Genomic DNA, 27,431 nt, shown 5'->3' on the forward strand with positions numbered 1-27,431 from the left:
AGGAACATAGCTCTAGGCTGAGGGTCAAGTTTCTCAATTTTTGCCCTGGTCCTGCCCTTAGGTATGTAACATTGGACAAATCTATGTTCCAAGCTCCAGTCATCTCACCTGTAAAGTGGACCTATACCCCCACTTCTGTCCATCTCTGGTATTAACATGGCTGTGTCCAAATAAGAATGGAGACATCAAAAATGCTTTGGAACCAATAAAAGCAGTTATTACTAGGGAGAGATATGACTTTAGTGAAGGAAGCAATGAAAAATGACACAAGTACTTATTAAATGATTAATAGAAAGTAGTAGTACATAATTTTTAAAACTACTGTAGTATAGTGCTATTAGAAATGTACACACAGATTACTAGAAATTTCACAAAGATCCAATAATATCCTGAGAACCACTGTCTTAGAAGTGTGATGAAATAGTGTATGTATATACTTGCTCTAAACTCCCACTGATTTGAAGTTCTCTGGATGGATCCCACATGAACAAGGCATCCCGTTATCCCCTAATTTTCATGACTTAAAATGGATGATAAAAAATGCCTGGTTCTTTTTCTTCATGTACATCTGGTGAGACTGAATAAATGAAAACAGTCATTTGTAAATAGCTGCCCTGTTTTAACCTCATGAGTTGACCTCCTTTTTATTGTCCAGGGATACATAGTGGGACATTCCTAGAGAGAACCTGCTTGGAGACCAGTGACAATTGATTCTGACTGCAAAGGCTGTTGAAGCCACAGGGAAAACCAGTGAGTTTAAAAAAATCAACCAATTTTTAGTTCTTATTCAGGGAAAGAAACAGCTTGCTTTCCACAGACTTCCTGCATTGGAGCACAAACTTGATTAACCCACTCTTGACCTGCCAAGATAGCAGCTGTTGAAAAGAATGTGATGTTTCTTATTGGGATTTTGTTTGTCACCTAAGCTCAAATCATTTGCAGAGGCCATTATAGTCTTGAAAGAGAATTAAAAAGAAAAATTATCTTATTGGTATATATCCCTGTGGGAGTGAGATGTTTGTATTTTATGTTAATTTATATACCCCCTCATAGCAATTAAAAGAGTGCCTGAAATATGAAAGTTATCTAATAATATTTTTAAATGAATACATGAATCTAAAAATGGCAAAGTAACTCACAAAGTGTCATCACAAAGTAAAGGAGTATGACATAAGAAATCAATAAAACTTAATTGCAGCCTCAGCTCTGTTCCTCAGTTCCCTTTCTGGAACAATTCACCATCTGTAAAATGGAAGGGCTCTTCTAAGTGTTCTTTTAGTTCTTAAATTCTAAGGTTAAGTCAGCTAGCATACATATCTCTGTGTCCAAGATTTCTTTAAACCTCAACGTGTCCCAAAGTATAACGCAAATATTTCTCAGGCAAAATACTGCCTGAGACAAAAGCATAAAATTCCTGAACACATTTTATAGAGACTTGCTGTCCGACATTTCTTGGCTGAAAGATATGATGGATTCACTTCTCATTAGCATGTGCAGATAGCATATGTGTTCTGCTCAGAATGAGAGGTGTGGTCCTTGCTGGCAGGGTACAGAAAATTTCCTGTCTAAGTGTTCCGTTTCCTGTGGTTTGTCTTGTGTGTACTTCCACCCCAACCCCACCCTCATAACCTCTGCTGCTAATTATACTTTACTGAAACTATGCTTACCTCTCCATGCTCCCCAGAATGCTCTCAACATTCTGGCTGCTGAATAGTTTCTTTTGGTGTTCATCTGTCCTTGCTTCCTGCCTTCTTTAATTTATCTCTCTCCCTTGGCAATCCAGCAGGGGTATGGATGTGTCAAAGATCATGCATAGAGTTAGAGGCTAAGAAAGATCAAACACCCTGAACTGTTAACTCTCAGGCTTCCAGTAACTATTCCTATATCACCAAAATCTTTGTCCACCTCTCCCCAACCTCAGGTGCTGTTTCCAGTTTCCTTGTGGAACTGGAACTGTTCCACTCTGTCTCCCTCTCTCACCTAACAGTCTTGTCCACAAATTAATGCAGGTGCTGGTCACACCATCTTCCCAGCATCCTCACTGCAGAAGTGATTCCTTGGGACTCTTTAGCTTTGTAATTTTCTTGACTTTTTTTTTTTAATATTCAGGAATTTTCTCTTCCATGCTAAGCTTGGAATGTTTGGGGGCAAAGATCATTTAGAACTATGTTCAGTTGGAAATAAGGGAAACTGACTGCTGCGAGCTGACACAAAAAGGTGTTCCATTTTCTCCCCTATCAGGAAGTAGGTGGGTGCTAACAGTATTTATTCTGCTCAGTGATGCAGGACCTCAGGGACTCTGGTTCTCTCTCTTTTTCTGGTTTACTAGTTTTAAGGAGTTGATTTTCATTCTTTTGCTGTGGCCTAGTGGTGCCAAGAGGACAGTAATAGTGCAGACATCACAATATATACAAGGTTAGCTGAAAAGTCATGCCAGTTTTTCTCTCTCTATTTTTGCCAAGAAAGTAACTTTTCCCAAAACTGGTTACCAAAAATTTCTGCCAGTTTTGTGGGTCATGTAATTAATTTTACTTGAAAAGAGCCTGGGAGATTGGGAGACATACTTAACCCCTTTTGACTGTGATTAGTGATGAACTGTTACATGTGACTGGTTACCTCACCACCCTTAAACGAAGAATCTATCAGCAAAGATGGGAGGGACAATGGAAGTTATATGGATTGACTGTGTCCCCACCCAAATCTCCTTTTGAATTGTAGCTCCCACAACCCCCGAATGTTGTAGGAGGGACCCTGTGGGAGATAATTGAATCATGGGGGCAGTTTCCCCCATACTGTTCTCATGGTGGTGAATGAGTCTCAGGAGATCTGATGATTTTATAAGGAGAAACTCATTTTGTTTGGTTCTCATTTTTTCTCTCATGTACTGCCATGTAAGATGTGCTTTTTGCCTTCTGCAATGATTGTGAGGCCTCCCCAGCCATGTGGAACTGTAAGTCCATTAAAGTTATTTTTTTTTATAAATTCCCCAGTCTTGGGTATGTTTATGTCAGCAGCATAAAAACGCACTGATACAGGAGGGTTGGACAATCTTATTCACAATGACCTTGACCTTTCAAAATTGACCCCTCTCTTCCCTCCATTAAGCATCCTTCCTTTCACAGGCATGAAACATCCCATCTGAAATTGAATTTCTTTTATGAAACCTTGATGATTCCTCTAACAAGGCATGTTATATGCATCTTTATCTCCTTTTATAATATGTATCCTCTTCTCCTCTTAATCTGTGGCGTATGTGAGAACAGATCACTATCTTGTCATTTAACTTCAAGTATTGAAAGATGAAAACCTTGGTACTACTCTGCCATTCAGTTTGTGATTTGAAGTGAGTTACTTAACTTCAGAATGCCTCTGTTTTCTCCTGACTCATAAGGCGATATAATCATTGAATGTGTTAATAGACAAGAAGTACTTAGACTAGCATCAACACATAGATAGAACTCATAAGACACAGTCCTTCAACTATGATTAATATTATCTCTGTTAAACTCTTTGGATCTCTGTTTCTCCATGTGTAATGGGGAATTGGATGAGGGTATTCTAAGGCTTCTTCTACCACTTACATGTATTACTTCTTTGAAAAAAAAATTGAGCTTTTCTTATAATAGAGTCTCAATAAATACTTGCTAAATTGAATTGGCGTATCTAAATAATAGACAGAATCATCAATAGAATTGTATTGTGTATCAGCTCTCTCTGGACTCATTTCCAGGATTTAAATTGCTTTTAAAGCCTGTTGTTTCTGCTTATTAGATTGAAAAACATTCATAATCATTTCGGAGAGAAAAGTATTTTATTGGAAAGTATTGTGGTCTGATTTCTGAGAGTCCTCTTGCTGTTCAAGATTGCTAGCTACCATGCCTAGACAGAAAACTGACCAGTTTTCAGCTCTGAATCAAGAAGCAGATTGATTTCTGGGACTCTGAAATTCTTTTCATTACTTCAGTGGCCTGTATATATCTCTCTTATATGTTTCACTCTCAAGCCTTTGACAGGGGACATTCTCAGACAAAGCTGAGGTGCTATGAATGGAGTTGTCCTATCTGTCATGGCTCTTCAATTGTCACATTTACAATGAAACTTTCCAGTTCTCCCTACATGTTTGCTCCCCACAGAAGTGTGAATTAATTTGTCAATTGCAGTACCAACTGGCACCATCAAATTCTGATTAGTTTTTCCATGTGTCAGAGAATGTAGTGTGCTGAATTATCGCCATTACTGAGAAATAAGCTAACTGATATTCAAATACCAGGTATGAGTGTGTCTGCATGCAGTGCACAATTTTATATTTTACGGGTAGGTGCTTGAGACCATCATTATTGTCTCACAGTGACACACTTGGTATAGCTTCAATGTTTATGTTGAAGTCATATACTTACAATATAAGTGAATTTTTAAACCTGCCACATTCTCTTATGGATCTGAGGCAAATAAGGGGCGGATTATCTTTCCAGCAGGTACAATTCAAGCCTTCCAAGAACCGTTGATCAAAACAGCATGTTTATTTCTCTTTCTCTGTTTTCCAATTTTCTTTTGTTTTTACATTTTAGTTTTATGCACAGGTTTATTCCCATTACCATGTTAATAGCCAATCTCTCTCCTCTGTTGAGGTGTTTAATTTTGCTTACCTGCGGGCAATTGCATATAAGAGGGATGAGCATCTCAATTCTGCAATCATGAAACTCCATGCATCCGTTCCCCCAGTGTACACCGGATGAGCCCTCAATCCATGTGTGCCAACTGCCCCTCTGCTAGACACGTTGCCAAATGGAGTTTGCTCCAATTTGCTTAATCACTCAGCTGTAATTGAATTCTGATGGGAAGCTGGGTTTCCATACAAAATTATACCCCTTTTCTTGCGGAGAAGGTGGTAAAGTAGTCATTTCTTCTCCCCAGGAGTGCCAGAACAGTTTGCAGGTGGTTTCATCCTTCCATCCTCCGTGATGCTTTTCAGACTTGGAGGAATCATGACTTTGAGACTGTAGTTGCCATTGCCCAGGGGTATGTCTGCTGCTGGCTCTCTGCACCATTGTAAGCTTTATAACAAAGCATAATGATCCACCCTTTCCTTCTTTTTCCCTATGCCACCTTTCTAAGAGCTCCCTACAAAAAGTTTGGTTAGAATATCAAAGTTCAAATTCTAATTCCACCTGAGTAGGCTATACCTAATATGGAGACACCCAGGTGAATATGTCTCCAAATCTGACCACCTGCAGCAGTTTTACGTAGAGCAGTGTGGGTCCTAAGCTAATAGCATCAGCATCACCTGGGAACCTGTTCGAACTATAAATTCACATGCTTTACAAAAACTGACTGAATAAGAATCTCTAGAAGTAGAGGTTCAGAAAGGTGCTTCAAAAGCTCTTCTGGAAGTGTGAATTCAGACTTTTTTTGTTTGATGGTTTGTTTTTATTGCTGAGTTTGAGTTATTTGTATATTCTAGTTACATTCTTTTATCAAACATATACTTTTAACAAAATCTCTGGCTTGTGCTTTCATTTTCTCAATGCTGTCTTTCATGGAACAAAAGGTTTAAATTTTCACAAAATTCAATTTGCCATTTGTTTCTTTATAAATTGTGCTTTGAATATCATATTCAAAAACTCATTGCCAAACTCAAGGTCATATTGGTTTTCCCTTTGCTTTATTCTAAAAGTTTTCTAGCTTTATATTTAACTCCCAGGTCTATTATCCATTTAGGTTTGATTTCTGCATAAGATATGGGCAAGATTTATTGTTTCTGCTAAGAAAATCCAATTATTTTGGCATCATTTGATGAAAAGACTATCCTTTTTCCTTTGAATGCCTTTGCACGTTAGCCAGCAATCATTGACTGTATTTGTGTTGGTATACTTCTGAGCCTCTATTTTCTTCTCTTGATTTAACTATCTATGCTTTTTACCAATGTTACACTGCTTGATTCCTGTAACTTGAAAGTAAGTCTTAAACTTGGGTGGTGTGAATCTCCAATTTTGTTATTTTTTGGAATTGTTTTGGTGTTTCTATTTCCTTTACCTTTCCATATAAATGTTAAATTAGATGTTGAAATCTATAAAAATAAAAAAAAAGTTTGCTGAGAGTTTGATATAGATAGCATTAAATCTATGGATAGATTTGAGAAGAATTTATTTGCACTTTTAAAAAGGCTTTTAGCCATGTTTTACAGTTTTCAGGATACAGACCTTGCACGTATTTGTTACCTAAGCAGAACTGTTTTTTCTGTGATACTATTAAATGGCATCGTGTTCCAATGTAAAATTCCAGTAGTTCCTTGCTCATGTACGATTGACGATTGTATTTTGAGTTCACATCCTGCAACCTTGTTGCACTTATTCTAGGAGAATAACTGGCACTTATTCTAGGAGATTTTTTGATAGTTTTTTTTTTTCTTGGGGAGCGGATTCCTATGTCCTACGTACAAAGAACTGATTTTACTTTTTCCTTTGAAAGATGTATATAGTTTATTTCCTCTCCCCTCCCCTTACCCCACTTCTTATTTTGGCAAGGGCTTCTAGTACAATATTGAACAGGATAGGGCAACTTTGCCTTGTGGTCTCTTACCATTAAATGTGACACTAGCTGTAGACTTTCTGTAGTTACTTATTATTAGGCTAAAGAAATTCTCTTCTAGTTTACAGAGTTTATGAGAGATAGAGAAGAGAGAGAGAGTTTTGTTAAATACTTTATATGTATGTATTAAGGTGCTCATGTTTTTTCTTAGTCTGACAATATATGAATAATAATGATTGATTTTTCAAATAATAAATTCGCCTTTTGCTCTTTGACTAAAACCCACTCAATCATGATGTACTATCTTTTTAAAAATATATTGCTGGATTTGTTCTGTTAACATATTTTTAAGAATATTTGCAAATATGTTCCAAGTAATATTGTCTGCTTTTTTATTTTTGTTTGATAATATCTTTTCCTGGTTTAGATATTAGGTAATACTGACCTCATAAAATGAGTTATATTCTCTCTTCTTCCATTTTCTGAAAGAGATTTCTGAATGAGATTATGTTTTATGTCTTCATTCACTCATAGAATTCATCAGTGAAACCATCTAAGCCTGAATTTATTTTCTGAAAGATTTTAAAACTATGAATTTCACATTTTTCATGTATATAGCACTATTCAGATTATGCCTTCAGTTTTGGTACTTTGTATCTTTCAAGGAATTCTTTCATATCATTTACATAGCTGAACTTACTGATATGTTATTCCTAGAATCCTCACATGATGTTTTGATATCCATGAGATCATCAGAGTTACCCTTCTTTCATTCCTAAATAGGGTCATAGGGCCATTTGTTAGTTCTCCTTTTGTGTCTCAGTTTGCATTTCATATTTATCAAGTTTATTTACATTTTCAAAAAACAGAAGTTTTTTTTTTTTCTTTTTTTTTTTAAGAGCTGGGATCTTGCCATGTTGCTCAGACTGGTCTCCAACTCTTGGGCTTAAGTGATCCTGCCACCTCACTCTCTTGAATAGTGGAACTGTAGGTTTTCACAACTATGCTCTGCTAAAAATGCAGCTTTTGATGTCATTGTTTTTCTCTATTTCTGTTTTCAAACTCATTGATTTTTTTGCTTTACCTTTTATTATGTCCTTTCTGCTTTTTTTTTTTTTTTTTTTTTTTTGGTATTTACTCAGTTATTTTCTCTTACTTAAAGTGAAAGTTTAGGTTGCTAAATTTAATGTTTCTTCTTTTCTAATGTAAGCATGTAATGCTATGTTTCCATCTAAACTTTGTGTTAGCTGTAAGTTACAGATTTTGATATAGTGTACTTTCATTTATATTTAGCTCAAAATACTATTCAATTTACCTTGACACTACCTCTTTGACCTCTGGGTAATTTGGTAGTGTATTGTTTAACTTCCTAGTGTTTGGAGATTTTCCTGTTATTTTTGTTATTGATTTCTACTTTGATTCTGTTATAGTCTGAGAAAATATATTACTTTTGTGCTTAAAAATTGTTATTTGTATGGTTCAAAATATGGTCTATCTTAATAAATGTTGCATTTGTTCTTGAAAAGAATATGTGCTCTTCTGTTGTGTGGGTTGTAAATTAGGTCAAGATGATTGATAGTGTTGTTTGATGTCTATATTTTAAAGAAGGACACACAGGTGATTTCATGCATGCTGTTAAGTTGAGAGCCACTTAGAGTGAGCTGACATGGTTGGTATTCTAGTATAACGGAAGCTCAATTTTATATTCGATTTTATATTTGTCTATGTTTGTGGAAACCTAGAAGCTCCCACCCAGTTGTCCATGTTCTAGGTGTCAGCTTGTTGATTACAAATATCTCCAAAACACATTACACATTACACATTAGAGTAAGGTTTTTTACCTGTCTCTGCTCCTTGGTCTTGTGCTCCTTGGATGATTGTTGGGATTTTTCTACAAATATTTCCTCTACCCTTTTCATCAACACTGGCTTTTCTCTAAGTATGTTTCATAAAATGCTACTAAGCAAGAAACAGGAAAGTAAGATGTATACACATTACTTGGTAAACTGATGCATATTTCTCCATCTTGAAATGCATATTGTCAATTAATATTATAATAGCTCTGACAAGTTTGGAATTAACACGCTTCTATTCCTCCCTTTCCCTAACATAAAATCAGCAATACTAAATACTTCATAAAAATTTTAAGAAGACTAAATGAGATGACATCTTTAAAACACTTAATGTTAACTTGGGCACATAGTACATTGTCAATAAGAGTTTGTTATTATGTTCTTGGTTTTTGTTTTATACCATTTATTCCACTGGAGTTGATCTTTAAAAAATAGAGATGGGTATAAAGGTAACAAAAATTTCTGGCAATGCGAACACCAAAAAAGCCACAGAGATACACAGAGCTACCTGTTCTAGTTTCTTTATTGTAGTTTACTTTTGTAGTGTTAGTATGGGCTATTGCATTCATGTAAAAAATCTTAAACCCACCCACTTTTTTTTCCTACCTAAACCTGCCTCCTCAGAATTCATATCATTGGTATTGCTGGGAATAATTAGACATTTGCAAGTGTTCTATAAAGAGAATAATGTTGTGCAATACCATGGAAAGTGCATTTAGTATGTTGTTCATACTTGGGACTCAGCGTGATGTTTTATGCCTTCCTCGCTCAGCAACAGCCTCAAGGAAGTACTGTGCATCCAGAATTCAAAATCTCCTCCTCGTCTACCTTCCTTAGCTCCTTTGACATCTCTGTGGGAACATTATTGACACTATGTTTTCTTTTCTTAAACAGGCGGACTCTGCATTGCCCAGTCCGTGAGAATCCCCCAAGAGCGCAAAGACAGGACCATTGACTTTGATAGAATTATCAAACAGCTCCTGGACACCCCCAACTCCAGGGCCGTCGTGATTTTTGCCAACGACGAGGATATAAAGTAAGAATAACTGGTGAAATTTGTTAATATGCATGTTGTAACTTTAGGAGAGAGAAAGATTAGGCTGCTGGCCGAGATGAGAAAAGATAGCATAAGATCAAAGCCGTAATTATGTAGTGGCAAAGTGTGTGCTTGCCTTCTACCCCAACACATAGCCATAGTCAACCATGGAAGCAGTAATATGTTATGGTCACTTAGTTTCCCTCTGTTAGCAAAATAAATGTATTTAATTATTTGTTAAAAAAAAAAAAAAAAAAAAAACAGGAAAAAAACCTCTAGAACTTTTAAAGGTGCTTTTATTTAAAATCTTTTTCAAATATATTAATAACAGACTTTTATCCAGAAAATGGTTCTCTTAATATAAAAGAAAAATATCTTAAAATTCTGGTTTTATTGCTAGTGCCTTAATTTCAGTCGGCTCAAATCAAAAACTTGTCATACCTCAAAAGTACATAATTCCAAAACACTTTTTACTTTTTCTTTTCAGACCTTGATCATACTTGGACTCAAAAATCTTGTAATCTTGACTTTCCTTTTTTTCCTTGTTCCTTGCTTTCTTGGTGAAGCTACTAGAAGCAAGCTTTGACATGTCTCCACAATGTAAACATTTTCTGCTTTACTTTTGACCACTACTGACCTGGTCCAGAGTCCTTATTTTTAGAATTTTTAGAATATTTATTTTTATATTTTTTTATTTTTAAAATAAACAGTAAATAAACACGATTACAAAATTTAAAATAAACATATAATCTCCATCTTGTCCCGTAGCTAAGATCTCTCCAGGTACAATAACCAATTAAAAGTTTCTTGTATATCCTTGTGGAGGTGTTCCGTATATATGCTAAAGGGATGTGCGGCTTGTGTTTACACAAATAGTAGTAGAATATTATGTGTATTCCTGTTTGGCACTTTGCTTATCATTTTACATGACAATCAGTGAGTATCAGTACCTATGCATCTACTCAGTCTTTCCATAGACAGGCAGAATTTCATTTTACGTAAGTACTGTAATTTCTCTAACTGCTCACTTATTAATTGACATTTAATTTGGATTACAGACTATTGAAATTATAAACAATGCTGTAATTAATTTCCTTTTGCATAAATATGTATATAAATATAAAGAGAAAAATGTTTATCTACAACATATTATACAATATATACATTTATAATAATGTGATATAAACATATAACATGCAAATATACTATATATCATATTTATAAAATTAATTCCCATTTAAAAATTCCTAGACAAAGATATGTCTCTTCTTAGAAATATATACTGTCTCCCAGAGAAGTCATGCCCATTTACACTTCCATTGGTGCAATAGAGCTATCTGTGTGTGTTTTAAATCTTTGTCTCTCTTATAGTTCAAAATAATCTATTATTTACTTCGAAGGTGAATATCTTTTATCAAGGGTAAAGTTTAATGACTTGAGCCTTTAAATTACTGCTTGGATTTTTGCAGTGTCTTTACCACCAGAGTCTCAAACCTTTTTCTCGTCCTATTTTGTGTATCCACACTGCCCCTGAATCCATCCATCTCCCAGTATAAAACTCTGATCACTGGTGTGGTGACAGGGCTGTTAAATGGAAAGAGTTTTGAATTTGTAACTGAGGATTATTTGCTACTAACATAATGGGCACTGTGTGACCTTGGGCAAGTTCCTCTCACTGCCTTCCAGGTTCTTTGGCCCTCAAGTCTCCTACCAATAAAATGACCATCCTTCAGAGTTCATTTTCGGGTGATCTGGTTGTATCACTTTCTAGTCTTATTCTTTTTTTTTTTTTTTTTGAGGCGGAGTTTCACTCTTGTTACACAGGCTGGAGTGCAATGGCGCGATCTCGGCTCACAGCAACCTCCGCCTTCCTGGGTTCGGGCAATTCTCCTGCCTCAGTCTCCTGAGTAGCTGGGATTACAGGCACGCGCCACCATGCCCAGCTAATTTTTTTGTATTTTTAGTAGAGACAGGGTTTCACCATGTTGACTAGCATGGTCTCGATCTCTTGACCTCGTGATCCACCCACCTTGGCCTCCCAAAGTGCTGGGATTAAAGGCTTGAACCACCGCGCCTGGCCACTTTCTAGTCTTACTCTATTCCAAATTCCCTCACATTTTGCCTACTGCAAGCACCGTACTGTGATATAATCTCCCTTCCAGTCTGCATGCATTCTTTTCCCCCTCCCTGGCCCACATTTCCTTTACTGCTTTGTCACCTCAAGGCTATCTCTAGTGCCAACCTGAGGGAAGATTTCTCTGATCAACATCACTTTGGAAAGTTCTTCATACTCAATCAGTTTCATTGTTTATGTCAATGGCATTATTTTTATTGTTTAGTTCATGTATGCATTCTTCTCTAGTCTGTAAACATTAGGGCAGAAATGAAACCGCTTTCAACTTGTTTTGATATTCTCAATAACTATCCCAGTGCTAAGGACATAGTAGAAGCTCAATAAATGGCATTGAACAAGTGAATGAAATTCCTAACCTAATGCTTCATATTTAATAATTTAACAATAAGCATCTTTTTCTGAACTTCATAGTGATTTAAAATGTGGTCTCATTTTTACAGTTTAGGCCTCATCTACATTCATGCAGTTCTCCATCCAAAATGCATAACTCTGACCTTCCGATTTGTTCTGATTACTTCTCCATCATGGTCTTTGCTCATGATGTTTTTTTCTCTCCTTATCTATCTATCTAACTTATGTCTTTTCTTCAAGGTCTATTTCAAGCATTCCCTTCTCCAGTCCTGAAGAACTGATTCTGATTGTGATCATCCCTTAAATGTATCATTTCTATCCTTACAAAATTCTCTTAGGGTATATTCCCTAACTTTGTAATTTAGGTATCTATGAGATTTTTGTTTCCATTTTACTCTTTCTGTTCCAGTACTTTAAAAAAAATTCTAATACCATCTCGTAAGTCTTTTTAATACCTATTTAATGCTTTTTCTAAATACGTAACGCATTAGTAAGATTTGGCTTCATGTTTATTTTTAAATAGGTTACACAAGACACCTAAAAGATCTACTGCAAATAGTTCTGGTACCTAATTGTTTATAATACTCTTGACTCGCAGGTAGTGTGAGTTTTTCATGTTTAGATGTAAAATGTGTATAGCCCTTTCAATAATTATGCCCATTTGTTTTGCATTAGGCTTGTTTGTGTATTAAATATTATTTTATATTGTCATTCATAAAGGTGATGACAATTATTTTTCTTGAGCACAGTACTAAAAGCCAACTGCATATAAAAATTTCTTCTAAAACATGATCTTATACACACTAATGTCTGAAGTATACTGACAACCTGTAATGTTATGTTATTTTTTTTTTTCGGAAGATTCACATTGTAGATGGGAAAATTTGAGGTTTCTCGGAACATTAACTTCAAATACTTTGACAGAGGATAGCAGTGAGAAGACATTAATATCAACATTTTAAAACTAAGATAAGTGCTAAATCAGTCATGGGTATTGATAATTTGGATTTTAGACAAGAGTGGATTCTTTTTCTGAAATAACTTATTCTGATTATAAAAGAAACACATGCTAATTGTAAATCCACTGGGAAAGAAAGATTTTTTAATTGTTTTTTAAATAAAAGGTACCCTTACATTTTACTTTGCCCACAATTTGCTAAAAAAATTAAAGGTTAAATGGAGAATAATCACAAACAATAATTTTAAATAATCTTCTATAAAACCTGCAATTCTAACACTCAGAGATAACTGCTAATAAAATTCTGGTTTAATGTTTGCAGTAATTTTTTATATATACGCAAGTTTTCACCAACAGAATAAAGATGACATAGAATTTTATGTCATTTTTTGCAATTCATACTATAGATTAATCATTTGATATCACAAGTATTTTTAAATGCTTTAATTATATTTATCCTTATAGCCCCTAAATTTTACATATATATATTAAACTGAACATACTTTTCTGTTAATACCAATTTTGACTGTCATTTCCTGTTTTACTTGGCTTATCCCTGCCTTTTTTTTTTTTTTTTTTTTTTGAGACGTAGTTTCCCTCTTGTTACCCAGGCTGGAGTGCAAGGGCTCAATCTCGGCTCACCGCAACCTCCACCTCCTGGGTTCAAGCAATTCTCCTGCCTTAGCCTCCAGAGTAGCTGAGACTACAGGCGCGCATCACTGTGCCCAGCTAATTTTTGTATTTTTAGTAGAGATGGGGTTTCACCATGTTGACCAGGATGGTCTTGATCTCTTCACCTTGTGATCCACCCGCCTAGGCCTCCCAAAGTGCTGGGATTATAGGCGTGAGCCACCACACCTGGCCCATCCCTACCTTTTTTATCCTTTTCAAACTTCATCAGCACCTCCCCAAACTTGTCAATAATAATTGTAAGCCAATCTATATTTTCTGTGACTTGATATGATTCTCTGCTTTTAACTATGCATATATATACACATATACAGGCAATTTTTGGTCAGCTTTTGTTTATGAGAATTAAATAATCATTTATCGTGTATTTAATTTTAGTTTTCTTTTTTAACATCTAGTATCTAGTTTGATACTTTGTGGAAATCAAACTAAATATATTTTTAATTGCTCTAGAATTCATTGTTTGAGTATATTGTCATTTTTCAAACTGGTTTCCCATTGCTCTGTATTTACGTTAACTGCAATAATAAACAAACATTTTGACAGCATCTTTGATCATTTTTGGATACATTATCAAAGTGGTATGTCTAGGCCAAAGTATAAATATTTGATGGTTCAATTTTTATGAAAATAATACATAAATGACTAAAGCCCTTTTGATGAAAAACATTAGTCTCTTGTTTCATCTCACCATACTTTCTGGTTCTGGTCTCTTGGCAGTTACTTTAACTCTTTACACTATTTTTTCAGTGTTATCTGTATAATGTACACATTTTACAACTTTGGAACTATTTTAATTATTGTCTAGTTCTTATGTTAATTAGAACTTATATCATTTCTATCTCCCCTATAATCAGAATCTATCAAGTTTTAATTTAACAAAAATCAGTGTTTACATTATTGTGATTATGTATCACGCACTACAGCATCGAGTATTTTTTCTATGGTATTTTTTGGGGGGAGGAATTTTGGTATTTTTTGTTTTTTGGAATTAATATGACAGTCTTCATACTTTCATCATTATCTTAATATCTTTTCTATTGTTGTTATAGGCCTTTCATTTTCTCCATATGTTCATATATAAGATTATCTGAGTTGCCTTATTTTTCATTAATACTTCATTCCTGAAATCTCTATCATTCTGTTTAGTCTGGATCATCATTTGAAAAGTTTATTCATCTTACTTCCTCTTTTGTTTCATCACTGCCTTTTTTTTTCAGGATGCTAACTGATTTTTATTCTTGGTTTATTTCCTCATTTTGCTGGTGCATATCCTGTAGCTTTTTTTTAAAGTAAATTAAGGGAAAACTTTTTTGTGTGTTTTATATATTAAAATGTTCTCATTCTTCCTTTACCCTTAATTAATACTTAGTGTGGTAATGTGTGACCTCATATTTATTTTTATTAATAAATGCATTATAACTGGTAAAGAAGTGATTTACAACAAATAGCTTTGGTGACTAATGAGTTGCCAAACTCTTAACTTATAGGGAACATAGGGTTCTAATTCCATCTAATTGTGGATGGAAAAATCTAAAAGAGTTACTGAATAAATACGCAAATTCTACTTGTACTGGGATTCTTTGTGTGTTAATATTAAAATTCTAGATTAAGGTCTTTTTGTCAGAATTTTGAAGCCTTTGTTCCGTCATCCATATTTTTTTCTTTTGCCTCTTGAGAGGTTAAAAATATAATTTCTTACTTTTCTGCATGTCTTCTCATTTTCTCTGGAAGAGCTTTTAGAACATTCTGATTATTTACAGAGATTTTATATTTTGTAACATGCTTGATTTTCCTCCCATTATGTGATTGAATTATTAAACTTGGAAACTTAGATTTTCAATTTTTTGGATTTTTATTCATTAAAAATAATATTTAAATATTTACTCCATTTTTTGTGTACATTTTTTTCCTCTTAATATTAGCTGGATATAGGTCTTCCTGGATTGATTATTGATAAGAGGAAAAAGAATCATTTCTTCTTATTTATTTTCAAACTTTTTGTTGTTTTGCTTTATGGAGAATTTTCTTCACTTTGTATCTATGCTAATGCGGTTTTCATTTCATATTTTTAATAAGAGCTGTTCCTTTTTGGTCACTTTTTTATTATCTTGTTCTTGATTACAGATACAATAATTCTCACCTAAATGTGTTTATTATTTTGGATTTTTTTATATGTTGTCTCTGCTCCACCCCACACATTTCCTTTTCCTTGTTAATTTTTCTGTTTGACAATGGAGATTTTCCTCAAAAATGAGTGTCTTCTGGCAATTCACATATGAGTAAGGCAGTAAAAAGCTCTGTGCCCATGGGAGGTGCATGACAACTGATGGGGTTCCCAGGGAATCAGATTAGCCATTCCATTAGAGGACTTCTTTAACAATATCTAGAGTCTACTTTTTTATATACATCAGATTTTTACAGAAAAATTGTTTTCTGCCTGGGGTGACATACCCCTGGTTCCCAGCATTTTGTGAGCAGAAGTTTAAGATTCCTACAGTGTCTTCAAATTTCAATTTCTATTATACTGACTTTTAGTCATTCTCTCATAGCCCCACCTCCAGGTTTATCACACCATGTCTTATCTACCTTTTACCATTTTGGTGTTTACAATATCAGAACCTATTCCTTATGCTTTTTTTTTTTTTTTAAGCTGCCATTTCCTGCCTAGAAGAAAAAGGTGTAGAACTGGCTTTTTGCCACCTTATCCACAATCGTTCACCCTATCTTCCTGCATTAGGCCCTGTAGCTCTGTGGTGCCTGATACTCCCAAGTCCTGAGAGACACACAAATCACATATCCTGCGGTCTTACCCACCAAAGGGGCTTCAGTTGTGGTTGTAGTTTTTTCTATTCTACAAATACAGTTACATCTCATGAATCCCCTCTTTTAAAAATACTATTGCAATAACTTTTTCATTAATAACTAGTTTCCTTTTTTTATTTGCACTCCTTGTCCTGATTATGTACATATAATAGTTTCGTTCATACACGAGTTGTAAATTTTTCCTGTTTAACAGAGTTCTGTTTATTGTAATAAATAATTAACATATTTAATTCATAATTATGTTGCTTTTCAGAGATAATATATACCACCAGCAGTAAATGAGAGTGCTTATTTCTCTAGCCCCAAGCCAAAACTCATAAAATACACATTTTGGCAAATATGAGAAATGAATTTGGTACCTTGGTCTAATTTGCATTTCCATCTTTTCTAACATATGTAAATATGTATCTTCACCTTATTGGACATTTGTATTTCTCCTTTTATCTTGTAATGTTTACTATTACTCGCTCTTGTTTCTCAAGACGCTTTATCTTTTTTTGTTGTTTACAAAATATCTTTATATATTAGGGATATAAATTATTTATCATGTTTTTTGTAGTTATTTACTTTTTGAGAAAGAATAGTACCTTTCCTTTTGCTGACTCTTAATATACATAGGTTCAGCTGATATTCTTTATAATTAATGTAACTTTCCGTATTTCTTTCCACAGGCAGATCCTTGCAGCAGCCAAAAGAGCTGACCAAGTTGGTCATTTTCTTTGGGTGGGATCAGACAGCTGGGGATCCAAAATAAACCCACTGCACCAGCATGAAGATATAGCAGAAGGGGCCATCACCATTCAGCCCAAGCGAGCCACGGTGGAAGGTAGGGTTTTCGTCAGCAGTAGGTTTGCTGAGAGGGGGTCTGGTGTCATGATGAATGGCCAAGCATGTGACTTTTTGGGGGTTTACCATTTTTACCAAACTCATGCCAGGTTGATTCAAACTTGTAGCCATGAAATGCAAATGAGGCCACACACTTGCTCTGTTCTTTTAATTGAAATCCTCCTTTGAAGAGACCATATTATTCTCATAATATCACCATTAGCAATTATTCTTTTTCATTCATGCCACAGAAGCTTTTGAAAGGAGAGCATTATCGTTAATAAGAAGTAAAATAATAACACATCCAAGTGTGTATGTATGATCTACACTTTCCAAGAGAATACTTTCCCTTTGTAATGCATCCATTATTTTTTTTTTAGCAGAACTGCAAGAATCCTTTCCCCTATTACCTCTCAAGGTCCCTTCCAGCTCAGGGAGGCTAAACACAGCACACCACCTCTCTTAGGCACCAGCATCCCCTCACCTTCCCAGAGAGTTTTCACTCCTTCTCTTACCTTTCTAAATTTATGCCTCTCTCTTTGCCTTACTTGCTACTACAAAGATATTTTAAGAGGTAGAAGTATGAAAAAATATCTGTTGCCACTCTGTAATCTAACAAAATTTGCTGATTATAATTTATGTTATTCTCTAATTTGGAAAGAAAAGTTATTTCTAAAAGAAGACACTGTGTAAAGAAAAAGGAACTCCTCTGCTAATAGCCTGCTGTGTGTTCCTTTTCTCATGGGCCCTGTCTCTAAAGATTCTCTAAAACATGCTTTGCACATTAAAAAGAACTCTATCCTTTCACTCAAAAAGGGATCAAATATTTGCATTTTCTATTTTCTCTCCACTCAAATCTGATTAATTATTCTCCCCAGCAGGCTGCATGGTCTGTGTAGGCTTTTTAGACAAATCAGGTTGTGGTTCTGTCACTGTTTCCTTTCTGTTATCTGGAGGAGATAAAGATCCCATGAGTCACCCATGTTTCCATTGGGAGGCTTTGGATTAATTTCATTCCCCAATATAGATCCAGAAAAGATTGCCTGTCTTACAATCCAGACCAATGCATTTCCAGGTGGGTTGCAAGAATGAAGGACAGTATTTTAAATATCTCTATTCCTTGCACTGAAAAAGCTGTGTATCTACTGTGTGCCTTGCTCAGTGCTAGGAGTCAGGAAAACAAAAGATGAGGACTCAAAATTCTTACCCTCAAAGCATACAGAACTGAGTGAAGGTGTCAGAGAACAACCAATTACTATATGGGAAACTTAGTAAGTGCAGTACAGAGAGCACAAAGAGAGAGTTACCAAGGAAGTTTCCTTAGGGTGGTAATGTTGTGGTTGGGGAAGATATCCTTGGAGGCAAGAAGTGATAACTGAGAAGAAAGTTCCCTGGGAGATTAAGAGAAGTGAAGGAACAGGACACATTGGGGAAAATACAAATAATTCTTTCTGTAGTGCAGTCCTGCACTCCTGTCTTCTTGAAATCCTTCCAGTTCTTTAAGAATGTTCATACTTATAAGACACTGGGGAGACCCTTTTCTCTTCTAGAGTATTAATTATTGCTACACTGTTTGCCTGATTGCTTCTGAACAAAATTATGAAATATCCAAAATAAAACTACAAATGGAGCATAGCCTATGTGGGCAAGTAAGTTTTCCTATCCTGCCCTACAGTCATTTGCTTGTTTTCTTGTCTGTATCTCTTCATTTTTTTCCTGTTTTGCAGATGTTTCATATTCAATTATGCTGGGCTAGAATATTTGTCAAATATTCATGATACTGCTCCATTCCTATGTTTGACTGTGTTGCATGATGCCGTACCCTCAAATGTAAGGGAAAAGTCATTCTGTAATCTACCTTTTTCTCTTGAGATTCATATCATGACTATGTTCAGTAAATATCTGGATTTTTCCTGACATTTTCTGAGTATGCATCAATGTAACCAGAAATTGTGTTAGGCTAAAATGTTGGCAAATTCATTGCCTCTTTGACAGTGGCCTTTATCGTCTATTTGTACTTATTCTCCACTTGTAGAAAAAGGGGACTTTAATGTTTCTTTACCAAGGTGTCATTTCCCCCCTTTCGAGTTAATGATGAAAAGAGCCCGTTCCTGGAAGGGTGGGCTGTGGTCCCGCTGGCTGCCTAGTGTTTATGGGAAATCTGGGGAATGTCTCCAGAACTTGGCAGCACTTCTCCAGCTCCTGAGCCAAAACACTTGTGTAATTTTTAGTTTGTCTGCATTGTCTGATGATCCAAGGAATCCCTGGCATTTCCCTCTCTCATGTGTTGCCCCATTAACTAGACTCTTAATAATCCTCTCCAGCATCTAGTGAATCTGCAGAGTACTAATGGCCCATGTCGCCTTCAACTCTTCATCCTCCCAAGTGCTCTGCTTCTCTGAGAGTATGCTGTCCTAGGCGTCCTCTAATTACAGCCAACAAGGGTCATGGACCAGGATCTTTTCATCTCTGCCATACTCATTAACATTAGGAAGCTAGTCTAATGAAGGGTAGATTTTCAAAGCTAACTGTAATGACTCTCACAATTGGTGGTGATATTCAAATGGGTTTATAGAACAGCTTGGTTCATGAGTTAAATCTGCAATGTATATAGGAATAGACAAAAAATACTGTGGACCGAGCATTAAAGAGCTAGTTTTAAAAAAAAATAAACTCATGATTTTTACTTGTGATTGAATGAATTCTTTATTTTTTCCTAAAACTGGAATGATCAAAGCTATGGAGATCTGAACTAAAATATTTCTGGTTCCAATTTAGATATGCTCTACTTTAGCTTCCCTTGATTACCTGCAATTTTCCACCTGTGTCACAGGGGTTTTCTAGGTGAATGGTAAAAAACAAGAAAGAAAATATTGCCTTGAACCACAATGCTGTTTCTAAACAACGCATATGCCTTTTGGCTTTATCGCCTTGTCTGATAAGAGAGCATGATAATCCCACACTCCTGCTATTGTGGCAGAGTGGGTTTCTGTCACTTGCAAACCAGACTATTTGAAAAAATATGGTTGAACCCAAATTACTTTAAAATGTGGTTGAAAGCTTCTTCAGGGCCTTTGTACCACTTTTTATGGTTTCTGAGTTATATCCTATCCAAGTGCCATTTACCCCACATCATTGCCATTCTCTCTTTTTTCTCCCTTTTCTTATCCCTCTCTCAAGAGATCTCTGCATTCTCTGTGCACCATTATAAGTCTCATCTACCCTCCCATGCTTTCCTTCCCTCATCACATCAGTTTTGTTCCACATCTCATCCTCTCAGATGTGCTGTGTCTATTCCACTTTGAAGCATCTGTCACATATAATTAATTACTCTTTGTATATATCAAGGTTATTAAGTAGGATATGAATGATAGGTTCGTCCTTTATAAACAAGTGCTGGAGATCAAGAATAAAACAGTAAAGATTAAAAAAAAACTTTAAAAAAAAGATTGAAATGAGAAATGTAGATGAATTATGTGGTCATTCTCCAGAAGTCTAATTGAGAACTGAGAAGAACTTTTAGAGAGAACTTCTAAATGAAGAATGATAAAATGAGCCAGACCAAATAAGTTTTTGTTGTCAAAAGGAAAAGACAGACTTCCCTCTTCCAAGGCCATTGGGCTCCTTAGGTGAAATCCCATAGGGAACAGGCAGACAGACCATACAAAGGAAAGATCTCAGTCTGACAGGCTAAGTTGCACAGTGGCAACAGATAGGGCCTCCATGGACTAACAGAACACATGAGTATTTCTCACCCATGTAAAGTCTTCTGTGGTTCTGGGAGACTTCCCGGGGTGTTTATCCTCCTTGTATTTGTTCTGCAGTCTAGTCCATTTCAATCTTACAGCACTGGTGTTTCAACAAATTATTTATTTATTTTATTTTTGAGATGGAGTCTCACTCTGTCACCCAGGCTGAAGTGCAGTGGCGTGATCTTGGCTCATTGCAACCTCTGCTTCTGGGTTGATATGATTCTCCTGCCTTAGCCTCCTGAGAATTTGGCACTATAGACCTGCACCATCAAGCCCAACTCATTTTTGCATTTTTACTAGAGGCAGGGTTTCACCATGTTGGCCAGGCTGGTCTTGAACTCCTGACCTCAAGTGATCCACCCACCTCAGCCTTCCAAAGTGTTGGGATTAATGGTGTGAGCCACTGCACCCTGCCCCAGCACATTCTTCTTTCACCACTGTACAGCTTTGGAAAGAGAACGGTAGATTCACATACGCTATTCATACTTATTTTTACCTGTAAGAAAAGTCCTTGATTTCTCCTTCTCTATCATTAACTAATAATGAACTCATAGCAAGTTTTCTCTTCAGGAGCTTGTTGATGAAAATAAAGGAAAGCTGAATATTGATGAACCTAAGTCATATCTCCCTCAAACTCTGTTTAACTGCAATCTTTGGTAGATTTTAGGGCACTAGCAGCAGTGCTTTGGAACTTTCTACCAGAGGGCAATATGATGAGAGATATGCTGTCCATACTTCGCTGCAGATGTCTGAATAGCTCTCATACGACATTCAGTGTCTCAGCAGCAGTACAAAGGAGGGGGGTTCCAGGGTCAGTAGAAAACATGCTACTTGGCAGTATCTTGGCAATGTTACTGTGGCCAGAAGGTCCCAGAGGAAGAAAGCAGTTACTCAAAAGAAAGGGAGACAATCAGGGGACTCATTTGAGAGAGTGTATGTGGATACCCTGTGGGGACATTCTTGCAAGAGCCATGTGGGAAAGTGTCCATGGGGTTTGGTAGGGTAAAGTGATATTATTCCATTTATTCCTGCAGTCTGTGGCTTGGTGATATTGCAGTTACTTCTAGGAGACTGTGGATTTGTCATTTGTGACTGATGCTCTTAACATTCTCCTGGCCTTTTTCATAAGGAGAAAGCTACTCCCATTATGTTGATTTGAAATGCCAGGTGCTGACTTAGCCAACCTCTCTGCAGTTAGAGGATGAGCAGGTGATTTAATCCTGACCATAGGGATGTATAAGGACATAATCTGAGGAAACTTCATAGAGATATATTCGTCCCTTAGAAAAAAAAGAGGCAGGTTAATAGGGCAACTAAATAATATTTTATCCAAACCAGAACACCTTAGAAGAATAGGGCCATAAACTGTGATTGTCCTAGGCAAACCAGGACGTGTAGTGACCCTTCTCACATGGGAAAAACTCCTACCTTCTCCTCCTGTTTTTAGTGTTATCATGTGAGGACAGGATACTTGGAGCTGCTGTAGCCATCTTCACAGAAAAGAAATAATATTAGTATCAGAGGAAGGCAGAAAAGACAGATGGGAAAAGCAAAAAGCCTAGGCCCATGATTGCTACTTAAGCTGTCGAACCAATCCTGCAATTATCTACATTGGTATTTGTTCTTATGTTAGAAAAATTACTGTTATCTTCAAGCCACTTTTATGCTGGATATTTTATTATATCCAGCCTAAGGTATTAATAAAATACTTGTCTTATTCACTTCTGTATACCCAGCACTTGAATAATGCCTGTAAATTAATGGCCTCTCACAAAATATTTGTTGAATAAATAGGCTTTACAAAATGATGATTTTTTTTAATATGGACTATAAGTCATATTACTGCAGAGTAAAAGTTCAGATAGCTTCAAGACAGATTGTTGCTTTTACTATTAATATATATTCCTATATTTACCACCACAGGTAATATTATTTTGGTAAATTTCTATTATAAAGTGAAGCTATTTCACATGCCTTTTTAATAGAAATTTTGAACTATGTGAAAATATCCATGCAAGAATTGTCCCTAAGGTAAAATATAAACTAAGGAATCCTTTTACAATCATGAAGTCAGCACAGCTTGTGGATCATTGAGTGGCAACAAAATTGTAAAATGGAGCAAGAGAGAGTTTTAATATTTTAAACAAATACTCTTTGCATGGAAATTAGAAACGTATAAATATTGATGTCTTAAATTTTAATTCTGAATAAAAAAGCAGCATGCCAGTGTCTTGATAAAACATTACTCAGGTCTAGGGAATTTGACACCAGTTTTATTACTGGGGGGGTTTCACTGAATTGACACATCTGACCCTGGGTAGACTTTCCCCTTAAAATCGTGTAACACCTTACAGCTTAAAATCATAAATTTCATGTGACTCCTGCCCAACTGAGAACTGAGTGTGTGTATAATGTGTGCTCAGGGTTACAAGATGGTTCATCCAACTATGTCAGCAGTGACTTTCTCCCTAAGTTGTCATATCCACACTGCAATATACCATCCCTCATCTTTCTCCCTCCCCCCTAGAAATTGATTTCATTGTCATCACATTGTCATTAGAATCTCCACATTTTGCAAAGTCATAAGTAATGGGCTGTTGGATATGGAAGATAACATTCATTCAGTTTACAAATGTTAAATGTCTACTGTTTGTCACACACTGACTATGCTCTATTGCTGGTGACCACAAAACAGAGATCTTCACTAACTTAGAGATTTACACTCTAGCAGAAGTAGACAGATAATAATCAATAGGCATAATACATAAGTAAATTATATGCAATAACAGGAGGTGGTAAAAGCTGTAATTTGTATTCTTTATTGGTATTTTACATTTTGTTTATATCTTTTTTTTTTCCTATTCTCTTTTAGTTCTTTGTCCATGGTTTCCTGTATCTCTTAGAGATATTTAAGATAATTGATTTAAATTCTTTGTATAGTAAGTCCAAGGTCTGGGTTTCTTAATAGAGTTTCTGTTTTTTTCTCCTTTTGAAGAGGCCATATCTTCCAATTTCTTTGTATTTTTAAAAGTTTTTGTTGTCAAACCTTGGCATTGGAATCTTATGATGTAGTAGCTCTAGAAATGTGATTTTCCACCTTCCCTTTAGTGTAATGTTCTTGATTGTTGAAGGCTACAATCATCTATTTAATGACTTTTCCAAACTATTTCTGCAAAGATTATATTCTTTGTCATGTGTGATTACTGAAATCTGTTTCTTTATATTCAACTAGTGTCTTGTCGGAGATTTCTCTGAATGTCAGAACCATTCGAAAGAAAACAAAACAACAAAAACAAACAAACAAACAAAAAATCACTCCCTATCTTTGCTGATTGGCCATGTGCTGGGACACTCCGTCAATCCTTGGTTAGGCCTCTCATAACTCTGCCTTATCTTTCACTTTCATTGACCTAGGTCAGTCACCAGTGAAAGTTTACAGTCTTCTTAGGTATTTTCTGAACTCACATCCTGCCCAGGACATGTATGTGAGTTTCTAAATTCTCTTTCAAACACAGTTGATTTTCAATACCTCATGTTTCAGAAGAACTATTTCTGGCTTTTACTCCTACTCTTAATGCTGTATATTGCCTGCCTCAACTCTAATCCATTGCCCCAGGTGGCTGTGAGTTTTTCATTCACCTCACAATGTTTTCAAGCAATGCCTGTCTCTTTTCTACCCTGAGAAGTTCTGAGTTAGGTGAAAAAGAAACAAATAAACTTTTCCCATCCTTCAGGTGTCTCCCAGATAAGTTAGAACAAATAAACACAGTAATTTGTGACTAAATTCATCGCTATTCCCTCTGGAACCCTGTATTAGGATCCCACAGTGGGCACGTTGGTCTCTGTTCTCAGAGCTCCCACTAAGCCTGGTAGGCGGTGGGACAATGAGAAGTAAAAATGTCACAAAGCTTAACCATCCTATTTGTCTTTTCCTTGATTTAGTGTTCACTTGGTTGCTGTAAACCTTTGACTTTTCAGCATTCTGACAAAATTGGTTTGGACAGTTTATACTTGTTTTCAGTATTTCTGTGGAGGGACAGGTGCTTGGAGCTGCCTACTCTACCATTTAGCTAACATCACACCTGACAAGTGCTATAAAGTAAGATAAAGTAAAGCAGGAAAAGGGAGATCATCAGTGGTCAGGGGTGCTGTAATTTTAAATGGAGTGGTCAAGATACTCGCAACAAGATGGCTTTTGACAAGTGATTTGAATAAGTACAGGAATTATGCAAGTATCTATCTGGGAAAGAGTATACTGGGCCTAGAAAACAGTGCGAGGGTCCTAATGCAGGAGCACACTGGGCGAGGATGAGAAACAGTGCAGAATCTGATGAGCTGGGACAGAGTGAGGAAGATGAAGATGAAGTCAGGATGTAATAGGAGGATCAGATCTCATGAGACCATGCAGGTGACTGCAAGGACGTTGTTATTAATTATGAGTAACATAGGAGACCTTTGTAGGGTTTGAGCACAGAAATAACCTGATCCATCTTATGTACTTAAAGGATCATATCGGCTGTTAGGCTGAATATAGAATACAGAGTAAGAAGAATAATGTCTAGAAGACTGGTAATGAGGCTGTTCTCCCAAAAACAAACAACAACGAGAGATGATAATAGAGTAAACCAGGGTGGTAATGGTGATGATAACGAGATATGTCTGAATTTAAAATATATTTTGAAGCTAAAGTCAACGTGTTTAGGACAGGAAAAAATACATAAGAATGATTGCAAGGTTTCTACTTGTACAACCCTAGAGAGACAGAATTATGATCAGCTGAGATTGAGAATACTATCATTAGAGCAGGTTTTCAGGGAGCAAACAGCAATGCCAATTTTGAATGTGTTGAGTTTGAGATACTTAAATGACATCCAAGTATCTATCCAAGTATCTCAGTATCTGAAGGTAAGCGATTAAGTAGGCAACTAGGTATAGAGAACCAAAGAACACTTGCTAGACTATTCTGTCATCAGGAGAATAAGAAATTGGCCAGTGAAGTAGAAGAAAAAATAACGTGGGTATAATTTATTGGAAACCAGGTTAAGTAACTGTTTTTAGATTAGAGCCATTTAATCAGCTTCATTAATGTACTGCTGCGAAGTCACATAGAAATACTGAGAATTGACATTCGATTTGACAAGTCTCCACATCACTGGTGATTTTTACATAGATTACATTTGAGTGATTGGAAAAAGTCTAGCGAAGTGGATATAAAAAGGAATGAGGTGATGTGTCTACAGTTAACATCAACCCCTAAACCTCCCACCAACCTCTTCCAAATTTTTATATGTGCATACCACATACTTTAAGGAGGGAGAACTATAGTCATCTAGAACTTTTGAGTATCTTTGAAGAATAGACTATTGTAAATGACAAACGTCATAATTATATAGAATAAATAATACCGTTCTGTAGACTACCAAGTTAATTTTTCATATGCGGTCATATTAAGACATACAGATTGAATGAAAACTTAAGAGAAACTTAAATGAGGCAGGTATTTTGCTATCTTAACAGCATGATGCAGTTTACTTCTAGTCCTACAATCACCATCAATTACTCTGTATTGCTAAATACAAAGAAAACAGATTGGTTTTGGAGTTAAACCACATCAGTTCCAGTGTTGGTTGTGACAGACACTAGCTAGAGTCCTAAGCAAGCATGGAGATATGTTTTTTGACTGTCTATTCCAGTGCTGTCATCTAGAAAAGGAGTGAACAGGATTAAGTGACTATTGAGAATGTTTCTTTGCCCTAGAATTCTGATTTTCTACTGCAAATAAAAAAAAAACCCCACAAAATTGTGCAATATAGACAAAAGAACTTGAATGATTGCTGTTAAGAAGAAGAGATGAGGGAATGAAGAGAAGGAATTACAGGTTTTGTGAAGTTATGGATACAAGAGGTAAGATGAGTAAACAATAAATTTAAGATTTTCAAGTACCTATCTTGATGTTGTTCGTGTAGAGGATAAACAATGATGGCATTATTAGAGGAGAGGAAGAGAATAACAAGAAAGAAAGCCAAGTAAAGGTGAAATCTAAAATCTGAAGTTGAAAAAAGAAAGCTACAAATTGAGTAAAGAAAAGAGGAAAAAATCACAGACATCTTAACATTTTGAAATATCCTATATTTGGAATCAACTGCTGCCAAAACAAATTGTTCTGAAAGTTGTCCAAAATCTATCTCTTTTTTGTTATTTTTTTTTAAATCACAAGGACAACAAAACAGTTTTCATCTGTTTTTACCATTTAGGAAAGCAAGAATTTGGTCCATCCCTGGGGAGAAGGAATTAAATAAAGGCTGAGGCTAAGGCTTTTCTTCCTTGCAAGCAGGTCATTCCAGGAGCTTGCAAACCCACCTATGGGATATGAAGAACTGTATCTAGTGCAGTAAGAAAGTGTAATTAGTTCGGATTGAGTGAGAACAATAAGAAAGAAGTGCTTGAAACTATGAAATTCAGGGCTTAATATGAAAAT

The 27,431-nt window shown here is 35.8% G+C and overlaps 1 protein-coding gene across 15 annotated transcripts in view; it reads left to right on the forward strand.

Moving 5' to 3' along the window:
* The window catches only part of GRM7 (glutamate metabotropic receptor 7), an 890,997-nt gene that overhangs the window by 413,314 nt on the left and 450,252 nt on the right, over positions 1 to 27,431 (forward strand). For all 15 annotated transcript variants that reach the window (XR_013527454.1, XR_013527455.1, XR_013527457.1 and 12 more), the window contains 2 exons: positions 9,276 to 9,417; positions 17,048 to 17,202. Coding sequence is in view for 8 of the 15 variants with exons in the window: in XM_003734881.6 (XP_003734929.1) it covers positions 9,276 to 9,417; positions 17,048 to 17,202 (297 nt within the window). In the remaining 7 variants the exon portion in view is untranslated. The remainder of the gene's footprint in view (positions 1 to 9,275; positions 9,418 to 17,047; positions 17,203 to 27,431) is intronic.

The sequence above is a fragment of the Callithrix jacchus genome, chromosome 15 (assembly GCF_049354715.1).
Source record: "Callithrix jacchus isolate 240 chromosome 15, calJac240_pri, whole genome shotgun sequence".
Taxonomy (NCBI): domain Eukaryota; kingdom Metazoa; phylum Chordata; class Mammalia; order Primates; family Cebidae; genus Callithrix; species Callithrix jacchus.